At 36.5% G+C, this 11,674-nt stretch overlaps 2 protein-coding genes across 3 annotated transcripts; one reads left to right on the forward strand and one right to left on the reverse strand.

Moving 5' to 3' along the window:
- The first annotated feature begins 597 nt into the window (after positions 1 to 597).
- LOC137723707 (protein FATTY ACID EXPORT 3, chloroplastic-like) lies at positions 598 to 3,282 on the forward strand. 2 transcript variants are annotated; one of them, XM_068462901.1, is made up of 7 exons: positions 598 to 988; positions 1,460 to 1,829; positions 1,926 to 2,093; positions 2,188 to 2,234; positions 2,350 to 2,387; positions 2,941 to 3,043; positions 3,156 to 3,282. In XM_068462901.1, exons 1-6 carry the CDS (start codon positions 755 to 757, stop codon positions 3,029 to 3,031), a joined length of 948 nt encoding a protein of 315 aa, XP_068319002.1. In that variant the 5' UTR covers positions 598 to 754; the 3' UTR covers positions 3,032 to 3,043; positions 3,156 to 3,282. The 2 variants fall into 2 exon arrangements, with proteins under 2 accessions (XP_068319002.1, XP_068319001.1); XM_068462900.1 differs by having other exon boundaries at positions 2,941 to 3,282.
- A 1,317-nt stretch (positions 3,283 to 4,599) lies between these two features.
- Positions 4,600 to 10,245, reverse strand: LOC137721907 (vacuolar-sorting receptor 1-like). Its single transcript, XM_068460928.1, has 12 exons — positions 9,643 to 10,245; positions 8,383 to 9,075; positions 7,701 to 7,789; positions 7,517 to 7,586; positions 7,343 to 7,426; positions 6,784 to 6,860; positions 6,583 to 6,664; positions 6,220 to 6,302; positions 6,068 to 6,134; positions 5,457 to 5,585; positions 5,108 to 5,217; positions 4,600 to 4,983 (listed from the first exon to the last, which is right to left on the reverse strand). The coding sequence occupies exons 1-12, from the start codon at positions 9,935 to 9,937 to the stop codon at positions 4,885 to 4,887; spliced, it is 1,878 nt and encodes a 625-aa protein (XP_068317029.1). The 5' UTR covers positions 9,938 to 10,245; the 3' UTR covers positions 4,600 to 4,884.
- Between the last annotated feature and the right edge of the window lie 1,429 nt (positions 10,246 to 11,674).

An 11,674-nucleotide genomic window follows, 5' to 3' on the forward strand; every position in this document is an offset into this window, starting at 1 on the left:
AAGGTGTTCCGTCCCACGTTTGGTGCGTCTAAAACGGGTGGAACGAGCTGTTCTACGGGACGAGTTTTGGGTGAATTTTCGTTCCATCTCAGCCCCCTGGAACGACTCGTTCCACATCCGTGGAACACAAAATTATAACCTCTCCGTCTCCTTCTTCTTCCTCATTGTTTCCATCCGAGGGCATCTTTGCTCCCGCTCCGTTCCGTTCCATCCTGTCCCGTCCCATTCCGTTTCGTCCCGTCCCGTCTGCATACCAAACGATACCTAAAGCCCTTCAACTTCTCCTTATCATTGTTTTATAAATCCCTGTCTAGGCGTTAAACAGCTGATCACCGTCTTAATTAGTCTTTTAAGTGTTTGAAATTAAGAAATTGTGTCTAGACCTGTTTAGGCATCAACTTAGACCGCCTAGATCGTGAATATGCTCAAATACTTTATAATTTATATGTCGTTTTATTTTACATTTCATGTATTTCAATACAATTATGTATTTTTATTTAAATATTAAAAAAATATATTTATACGATATATAATAAATTTATTTGAATATGCTAGAAGCAGGCGCAATCCGCTGTCAAACTAACGCCTAGCGTTGCTTGTATTTCACAGCGGTTCTTCGAATTTCATTAAATTTTCTAACTTAGACTATAAAAATTGCACCCTTCGCTGCATTTTAGTTACCTCGTCAGCCTCGCCTCAGTTTCAAACACTCTCTCTATCTCTCTCCGCCTTCTTTCTCTAGGATTGATTCACAATGAGTGTGACATTGCATTCCATCTCGCTCTTAAACCCTGACCCTAGCAGCTGTGGATTGAAGAAGTCACCTTCGTGTTCTTCTCTGCGGTTTGGACAATTGATTGCAGCACGTGGTTACCGAGGCTCGTATATTGCCGTCCCGAAAGTGCTTTCCGGCGTTTCTCTGTCCCTGCACCGGCGGAGCTTGTGGACTCGGCCAATTGTCGCCGTCTCTGCTTCCCAGGACGAATCTGTAAGCTGAAATTTTGAGTTTTTCTTTGTCAATGATGGAATTATGAGTGTTTGGTTATTGGTAATAGTGTTTTGATTTGGTTTTAATGAGAAATGGGGGTTCGAGGTTAATGCACGCCAAGTGTTTGATTCAAGAATGCTGGTGCTTGTGTGGGATTGTATCAAGTTTCGATTTTGGCATATGGGAATTGGGAAAAAAGTATGATTGTGATGAATGTTTTTGGAAATTCGGGTTTGGGATTTTAGTTTTCATTTGTCCAGTTCTTTTGACTGGATGTTTGGTTATGCTATCCTGATATCATGATCATTTGCTAAAAAATTTGGGACAAAGCGTTATAAAATGTTGGTTTCGGGTTTGTTTGAGGTTTATGGGAAGGTAGATATATGGATGAGCCGGGTTGTATTAATTGTTCAATGGGGACGCAACTTGTCCACTTATCGTGACATTAAATTGAATTTTTGTTCTTAGCAGCATTCAGATATTGAGGTGGAGAATGAAAACAACAATGCCAAACCGAAATCTGAAGAATCAGAAGAACCTTCGAAACAAACTCTGGGTTCTTTCAAGGAACAAACCTTGAAGCTGCGAAGCCTCTCGCGGGAATTCTCGAAGAAAGCATTGGTTATTATGAAAGATACTTCGGAGCAGTTAAAAATATATGCTGATAAGGCAAAGGATGATTTGAGTGAGAGAGCAAATGAAATCAGTGAACATTATATCACCATAGCTGAAGCCAATTCCCCTGAGCCAGTGAGGGAAATTGTTGAAGCATATCATATATCAGCTATTGATCCCAATGATGCTGTGCAAGTCCGTGACTTTCGCGTTGGGATACCTTATGGTATGTTTAACTTATGGAAAAAGACTTGCCTTTTTTTTTCACCCCCAAAAGCTTTTAGTAAATTTATGTGCCTGTGCCTGCGCCTATGCCTTGTAGGTCTTTGGCTTTCTGTGGGTGGATTCCTTTCCTTCTTGGTAACGGGAAGCATTTCTGCAATTAGGTTTGGGGTTATCCTTGGTGGCACTCTTTTGTTTCTAAGCGTTTCAAGTTTAAGATCATATATAAAAGGAAAATCATCTCCCTTTTTCTTGAAAGGGCAGACAGGTAAGGATACATATTGGAGCTTATGCAATTTACGTTTAATTACATGATTTAGTTTATCTTTTGTATAATTTTTATTGTATTATTGGACCTGCAGCTATATCCAGTATAATTTTTCTAAGGGAGGTAATCGTTCTGGCTGAGGTTAGAAATTCATTCTTTTTCTAATTTTTACATTTCGGTTTCTTTGCTAGTGTAATTGACATGTCTTCCAAATTTCTGATATTTATTGTTTCTGTTTTTGTTCTCCTAATTGCAGAGACCATCGTTTCCGAATATTTTAACAACCCTTGTCAGGTTATACGATTCATGCGTCTTCTCATTTTTGTGATGCTATTTACTTTCTTGCCTTTCTTTTATCAGAGGAAAATATATTTAGTCTTTGTAGGACATAGAGACAATGATATAATTACTAAAAGAGTTTTGATTTTCGCTCTCAAAATCCCCGTTCTGGAAAGGTAAACAATAACAGTTGGTTTTGGGAAAGACATGATGGCATCTAGTTTTAAAGAACAAGCTGAGAGAGGGAAAATAGTGGAATAGACTTGCATGGTTCTTTGATTGTTTCCGACTAGATGGTCTCTAGATGATACAGATTGCCAACTCCCGCCTAACCTTCGGATGCACACCCATGAGCAACAATGCGCACTTTCCAGCATAAAAATGTTAAAAGAGTATATTATGTTTATTTGAAATGAAGATAAAATCATCGTTTTTTTAGTAGCTAATACCAAAACCGTATAGTGTGAGTTTTTAATTTCGCTTGTTCAGAATATTACGAGTTTTTGATAATTATCCTGCAGAGCTCAAAAGAGTTTGTTATCTGATAATATGGTTTTTTTCTGTGCAGTGGAGCAGTTGTAGCTTTCTATTTCAATAAGATTGTACAGAATCGCGAGGATCAAAAGGGTCCCAACTTTGAGAAGGAGACAGAGAGTTAGAGAGCGTTCAACGTGAGTTTGCAGATCGTTTCATACATGAGATGCGGTGCGATGCTTCTTTTATGTAAATGTACCAACAGTGATTGAAACTGGAATATATAATATGGTTTGGTGTTTCCGGCAGAGCCAAGTAACCATCTCCGTCCGCGCCAGGCTAATGATATTTGCGGGAAAGCGGTGGCTGTGAGAGAACGTTTATGCGCTTCTGTTGGGAACGAGCAACGGAACTTAAGGCGCTTTTCTTTTTTTTTCACTTTGTAGTATCATCATCTAGTTTAGCAGGGCAATCATTTGATTTTTATGTCTCTAATAATATATGGTGTTCTTGCTCCCCTTTTCGGCATTTCCTACTAGGGACTTTCTTGGGCGACTTCGGGTGTTCTAACTGTTAAATTTTATTTTAAAATATAGAAATTAAGATCTAATGATTGTAACACATGGAGTTGTTTCCTAGACACTTTTCTCATTTTCTTAATTAACTTATTTATTGAGGAGCAATTTATTAGTAACTTCCCAGGAAAGAAGGCACATGTCACATATGCTAGGAGTTTAAAGGAGTTTCTTTTTTTCATTCTTTGGAAAATTAAATAAGTGAAAAATAGCAGTGTTAAATGATTAAGAGTTTGTTCGGTGTCCTATTAAAAGAACTTCATCAATTTTAAAAACATTTCTTAAGAACATCTATTGAAAACAACTATCTTTAAGACTTAAAAACTTGTTTGGTATGAGATTTAAAATTATTTTCAAATCTCAAAATTTAAACTGGACAAAGAGATCAAAGGAAAGGGTGTTGCAAGATAGAGAGAAAGATGAGAGAGGGGAAGAAAAAAAAAAGGATCTGAGAAGATGGAGGATCGAAGGAGATAAAAGAGGAGGAGAGAGAAGAAAGAAGAGAATAGAAGAGAAAGGTGGGGAGAAGAAGAGAGAATGAAGAGAGGAAAGAGAGATGAAAAAAGAGAGATTTGGAGTGAGAGGGGAGGGGTGAGAGAAAAAAGAAAAGAAAAAAGAACTGAGCTAAGTTTGAAAACTCTAAACCACATCAAGTGGTCCAGTGGTTTAGGGCGCGAACTGCAACTCTCCAATAAACAAATAAAATGTGAAAAGTCTCGGGTTCAAGGCTCTGAGTTGGTGAATCTGCTATAAATATTGGGGTGAGTGGTTTACTTCTTCCTAATGAACTGACTAAACTTACTTAATAGCTGGCTACTTCTGCCACTTTTAGGGCTCATTTGGGATACCTCAACTAAAGATCTATAGCCATTGCCAGGATGAAATTCCCCATAACCTTTATGAGCTCAAAAGAAGTGGGTAACTGTGACTTGCCACCAATTATCCCTCTTTTTTGGAAAAAAAAAAAAAAGAAAAAAAAAAGAAGTTTAATTCTAAATATATATTTTTAAATTAGTCTTGAGTTCAATTTTTTAAAATAATTTTACCAAACGAGTTTTTAAAGTTTAAAACTTAAAAAGTGTTTTTAAGTTAAAAATATTGAATTCAAATAGAATAACAAACAGACGCTAAATTACTCCTACATTTAAATTTCGTGTTCAACCTTATAAACTTGGAAAAAATAAATGATCAACTTTACTTCAGAGAGAGGGAAAAAATGCTGATTCCAACGGTAAAAAGTTTATTACTTTGAATAAAAAACTACTTGGTATCTAATGTTTCCTGCTAGAATATATAATGTGAATCGCTAGATGCACATCTAAAACGTTACAATCTCACGCGAAATGAAACAAATAGCTAGCGCCTAGAGGCGAGAGGAGGACATAGGATTTCAGGACGTTGGTTGTCTTCCCTTTTCTCTCGGACTGCATCTTATGTCTTATGAATATGTCTCTCTGCCGGTTTCAGATATCCCCGTGGGCGACGTGGCTGGGAACCTCTCCTTGATTATCCAACGGCATGTACTGCGCCATGATTGCCCGGATCTCCGAATCCATGTATCTCTGCACAAGAGAGTTTCAACAAACCACTTTTAGGACCGACACATCGTCGAAAGTGGACTCGTAGAGTGAACTGGATTTACATACGTATTTTTTGCATCGAGAATTTGAGAGTAAGGAAACATACCCGGATTCGGTACTTGTAAACCGCGAAGCCCCCAACTCCGACAGCACCCAAGCAGAGAATGATAACCCAAATTAAGCCCCAGCTAGACCCAGAACCACTTCCGTTTTTACCTGCTTAAAAAAAGTACGACAGAAGGTAGGAAACATGTGTCAAACATGAATTAATGAGAGGAAACACACAACAGGGATTCTATCATTTAGATTAAATCTCCGTGTGAAAAGGTCGTTCCAATGTCACAATCTAATGAATTGCGAGGTTGAAATGGCTGACTAGTTTAGTAACAAAACTACACCAGCGGACCAGCATGTCATTCAAATGACTAAAACAGAAAAGAATTGAGAATACTCACCTATACATGCATCATGTTCTCGCATGTACAGTAAACCGCCACCGCAACTGCACTCGTAACTTCCCCAAGTATTCTTGCATTTGCATTGTGAACATTGGCAAGCCGTTTTGTCCTTGCACTCATCAACATCTGGAACACAAACAAAAGCAGAAAACCGGGTGGGTGAATTCGCATCAATACAAGAGAATAACGTCATTTAGTTGGTTACAATATGAAATAAAGCACCAGTGAAAGGCGGTAGCAGATTATGAGGAAATCCAACCATTCACCTGGGCAATGTGGGATGATAATCAAGAAGAATTATTAAAATCATAAGTATTTAACTTGTAATACCAGTGGTGGCCTTCAAATCCAAGACCCTACATTATGTGCTCATTTGGTAGCCAAATAAATTTAACATTTTATGAGAAACAACAGAGAAGTAGCCTTACAAACTTAAAAGTCCAGGAAGTTGGTAATCTTCGGTTGATGGTAAAACAGTGTATAGAAATGTGGTATAAACAGTTTCTGGTAGAAAATCCATGGAAATGGGACTTGGGAGCTTAAGCTAAATATGCTTAACGAGCCATCGAGAATTACACTAATTAGAGACATCTAGACATAGCAGGTACCTTCACATGTTTTCTCTCCATCACCCTTGAATCCTGGTGGACAACTGCAACCATTTGTATGGTCATCCTGAACATCCATTAATCAGAAATCATAATCACTTTTACTTTAGCGGGGAGATAGACTCTTAAAATAGATTCATATCCAAACTTACACGACATGCAGAGTAAGTCCGGCCAGATCGGGTTTCCTTCCAACAACCTCCATTGTTTATTCCACAACGTAATGCTCCTGAAGCTGCTCAATCAAACAAGCAACAAAATGACTTGAGTAAAACAAAACAAGTACATAAAATGGCACGTTATTTCAAGAACCCAGTCCTAAAAGAAAAATGGTACTTGTAACTTTTCTTTAGAACAAAAGAAAAATGAAAGATGAAAGGAAATATAAACGAAGTAATGTCCTGTAAGTTAGAGACTATAACCTTGACTAAGATCAGATAACCTCTACTGGCAGTACACGTGAAAATTTGGAATTTATGCCGCAACTAAACATATATGACATTCAAATAATTTACCTTCACAGTGAGTATAACCATCACCAACAAACTTTACGCCTTGCACAATAGGGCATTCGCACACTCTTCCGCGGAATGTATCCTAAAACAAAAGAATGATCGGTAAATCCCAAACAAACTCAAATATCAATAACTCTGTACATCCCCCACACCCACCCACACAAAAAGAATACACGAATGAAAGTTTATGACAAAAGATACCCTGCACGCGGTAATGTTAGCAGCTTTGTCATGCCAGCAACCTCCATTGTTCTCTAAACACTCATTTGTTTGTACATCTGGAAAACACAAATAAACAGGCAAATGAAACCATCTCAGAGATAATCGAGTTTGCGCCAAGGATATAATTCTGCCATTGGATAATCTTTGGATATAATTCTGCCATTGGATAATCTTTGTAAAAACATGCTACCCAGATATGGTTGAAAACTTATGATACCGTTACAAATACTTATTGCAAGCCTGCACGAACACATACATTCAAGTAGCACTGTTTTTACTGTAAGGGGCATCATCATTTTATTAAATAAGTTATACTACAGTTAGTTTTTATTGAGTATAAGAGTATTGTTTTGGTTGCTGGGAATCACCCTCTTTATAATAATGGCAAGTACAGCAAAGACAGGTAAGCAGTAGATTCAAAATATTCACATGTACCATCATATAAATTCACACGTGAAATAACAGAATCAATTGACATAACATACCCAAAAAACAAAAACATAGGAAACAGTCATAGAAAAACAAGGCAAATGAGGACCTTCACTTAAACAAACAGAGGGCTCAGTGGTCTCTTGGAAACCAGCACAGATGGCTTTGAGAACAGCTCCTTTGTCCAGTTTCCCTTAACATACAAAACGAACAAACGTGAGACAAGAAAAGTGATGTGAATAAATGCCTAACGGGATATGTAAACGAGTTGTATTATTTATACCTCTATACTGTCTGTTGTTTATTACAAGAGTTGGCAATATTGTAACATCTCCACGGGCGCCTTTGCCAATCTGAAACTCGATTTGAGAAGTGAAATATGAGAACACAGTAACACACTATATACAAAAAATGAAAAGATGGAAAGATAAGGCTAGAACATGTTAAACAGTTCCCAAAAGCCCAACCTGTGCATCCTGTTCAGCCTTCAGAACTGCATTCTCCTCATCCGCTTCAGGGTCGCCAATACATTTCTGTATCTTCTTAAGATCAGCACCTTTAATGTTACAGAAAATACATTGAAATAGTTACTTTATGATCCTCAGAATTTAGCAGAGTAAATGACAATCCACAAAAACTAGCCAAGGAGAGATGAAGATTTTAGGCAACTCGCATCAAAGTTTTTGACATTTAATGAACTTCTACTACATTGACCGAGCCTAAAACTTTCAGGCATATAATAGCAGGTAAAAAAGAAAAATGATCACATGAACAATTCACTCACATACTCCAGTTAAATATTGAAGAATAACGCAACAATTAACACAAACCAAGAAAATAGAATTATGGCAAAATATAGACAGCCCAATCATAGAATTGCAAATAATCAAGCCATCGGAGAGATGGCACAAGATGGCAGTTCAAACTGACAAGGCAGCTTAAACTGGCAAATTGAAATAATTTTCCAAAATACAATAGAATTTTAAAACTCGAGAAGCAAGCAGAAACAACTAGCAACAGAATCAAAATGCAAATCAGCAGAAATATTAAATTGTATGTAGGCTAAAGAATATATCTACACTGCAGCTAACAATAGTGCATTGGTTAAGCAAATTTTGACTTTCTATAGATGAGCAGTTGCTACCATACCAAGGGATTCAATAACTTGATTGGCACACTCTTCGGTGTACTTCTTATCTTTCATTGGGCAACGTATCGCAAAGTCAGTGACATAGTCCCACCAAAGCCATGGCTTTCCACTTTCATTGGCCACTTTATAGAAGCAAGCTTGGCGAAGATTTTGAACCACAACATCTTTCCCATCATAACCTTTACTGAAATCTTGCTCAGGATCTGGAGCGCAGTACCTCCCATGATTGATACACTGAGACTTGCACTGTTTGCTCAAAACAAAAGCTTCTGGACAGTACCATGTTATATAGTGTGGAGTAAACTGGGTGTACCCCTTCCGCTCAAGAACTTGAGCTGCTCCTTTAAAGCTTTTCACAAACTCAATCTGGCTATCACACTTTGGCCCACACTCATCATTGCTATTCGTCCAGAACTCATACTCAACACGTTCATCAGGATGTGGAAGAGCCTCTGTCCAGTCTAGATTTATGTTGACCATCTCCCTACCTGATAGAGATTTTTTTATACTTTCTCCCAACTCTTTGCTAATGAGAGCCGAGGGAATTGTGATTTTCTGCAGATAATCAGCATCCGCATTTTCTTCTTCAGGATTGTCCATGGTAATCAACGGTTCATTCCTGTCATCTGCAACAAGAATAGCAGCCGCTCCCCCTTTCTGTGCATTCCATGCCTTCAAAGTGAAGTAACAATCTGCCAGGACATCACATTCAATCAGTCATGTAACGAAAACATTACCAGTGTGAAGGGACACAGAAAAATTACACGCATGTCCATAGAAATGTCTCGATTAAAAACATCCGCTTACAGACTCGCAGAATTGAGTCATTAAAAAAACTTCCAAGTGCAGAAATAAAGGAGGGTAAGGGCTTGAATGTGAATACACAAGAACCATAACAATAACGAATAAGCGACCAACCGAACCCAACTTGATCAGTTATCAATCAGGTGATTAACTTATAGAAAATACTTTGGAGTTTCGACATAAAACCACAAGTATAGAACACAAAAAACACACCAAACTATTCCGATATAAATCAACTGCAAATTCCATAACACCCAATAATTATTTCTAAATTTTGCACACTGATTCCAAACTATTTGTCTATTACCGTAAAAGTTAAACAATTTAGTGAAAAATATCAAAATTGAAGATTCTAACTTCCTCGATCGACAAGCAGAAAAGTTAACCAAACTATTTGTCTATTACCATAAAAGTTAACAATTTAGTGAAAAATATCAAAAATTGAAGATTCTAACCTCCTCGATCGACAAGCAGAAACGTCGGCAGACCACCGGGCTTCGGTTTGAAGGATTCATCGAAATCTTCAAACCCTTTGCATGCCTTCTGATTGGCCTTCGGATAGTACACAGTTCCGACCAACGTTCCTCCGTATTGAGGAACCCCAAAGTTCCCAATCGCACATTCGTACACGCCCTTCATCGAGCTTGGAGAAGTCACTTTCAAGCTGTTCTTCTCCACCACGAACCTCCCCACACAAACCCCACAAAGCAGAAACCACACCCCCACTAAAAATCCAAGCTTTTCCTTCATTTTTTTACACACTGAAACACTGAGCCTCCAATTTAGAAGCCGAAACAGAGAGACCCAGATCAAATGATTCAAAACCCAACAATCAAAAACGAATGTTTCGAACCCAATTTTACAAATTTACAGAGAAGAAAAGGGAAAATTTCACGGATTTCCCCGAGAAAATATGGTTTTTCTCAAAACGCAGATCGCAAATTTGATAATTAAGAAGGGAAACTTGTTCTTGTGCTCTGCAAGTATTCTGGGTCTGGAAGTTAATTTCGTGGGAAAGCGTAGAAGTGTCAAAAGAAGTAGTTTTTCTTTTTATTCGAGAAGTTATTTTATTTATTCTTTTGGTATTTAGAAGTGAAAATATTTTAAATTTAAATAGTTAAACGAAGAAAAAATAGTTCTCAAATTATAATTCTGACAATTTTTTATTTTCTGAAATTTCCAGGAAACAACGAAATTCCAAATTCCAATTCTTTTCCAATTGCGTGTAAATTGTAAATTTGTAATTGACATTTCGGCTTTAAGCTATCGATAAAAGAGATGGGCTGGATCAAAATGTTTCGTTATGCTTTGCATGCAATCCATGTGTCCCTTTTTCCCAGTGAACTCAAAAAAAATTTCAATATATTGAAAATACGATTCAGTGTATCTAGTGTTATAATATATAAATAATTAAATATTAAAAAAAATTATTATGTTATTTAGTGTCTCAAATGTTGTGTTTAGAGGTGGAAATTTTTACCAAATTACAATACCAACCGTCATACCAACCATACCATACTAAATTATTACCAAAAATTTGTACCAATTAGTAATGGTATGATATTTGTACCGTACCATACTGGTTCGGTATGGTACTAGTATCCAAAACCAATACCAATAGTATACCGTACCTACCAATATTATTAAAATTGTATTAAGTATTTATTCATATAATTATTTGAGGACAAAATTAATAATAATTATTGAAGAAGTGTAAAAAATGTAAAAAAAATATATATATATATATATATATATGTATATGTACAATCACTCATAGTGACAAACTTTACAACTTTTATGAGGAGGTCAGCTTCAAAATCCAACACTTTAATCTATAAACCTTAAATTTATATTTAATAGTCGATTGTCATTTACGCTTTATTCTTTTTACTGAATTTTATTTTTTAAATTTTATTTTTTGAAAACATGATCATCTGGCTGATGTAAGATGATGAATGGTTCAGATATTTGATATCAGATTTCGCTAGTTACGGTTAACTGAAATATGAGTTGATGTCATATAGTTTGTAGAAACTTTACAAACATCAAGCAATATTTTCACTAACCGTAAAACTCTGAACATAATATCAACGATCCAAACCGTTCATCTTCCTGCATCCTCTAATAGATCATGTTTTCAAAAAAGAAAATCCGAAAAAAACAAAATTTGATGAGAAAAATGAAGAGTAAATGTAAACAACAATCAACGGTTAAATTTTGATTTGTGATTTATATGATTATAATGGCGAATTTCAAAGTTAAGCTCCTCACAAAAGTTGTAAAGCTTGTTATTACAAGCGTTTATATATTTTTTACACTTTTACATTAATTAAAAGATGCTAGATTTTGGGCAAACTAAGTGGCATAAAACAAAGTAGCAATTATTATTGGCATACCATACCAACCAAACTATTTGGTATACCGAAAGTTTAGTACGGTAATAGTAATAGATTTTACCGTACCAAATATTTAGTATGGTAATTGGTA

This window comes from Pyrus communis, chromosome 17, assembly GCF_963583255.1.
Source record: "Pyrus communis chromosome 17, drPyrComm1.1, whole genome shotgun sequence".
Lineage (NCBI taxonomy): Eukaryota > Viridiplantae > Streptophyta > Magnoliopsida > Rosales > Rosaceae > Pyrus > Pyrus communis.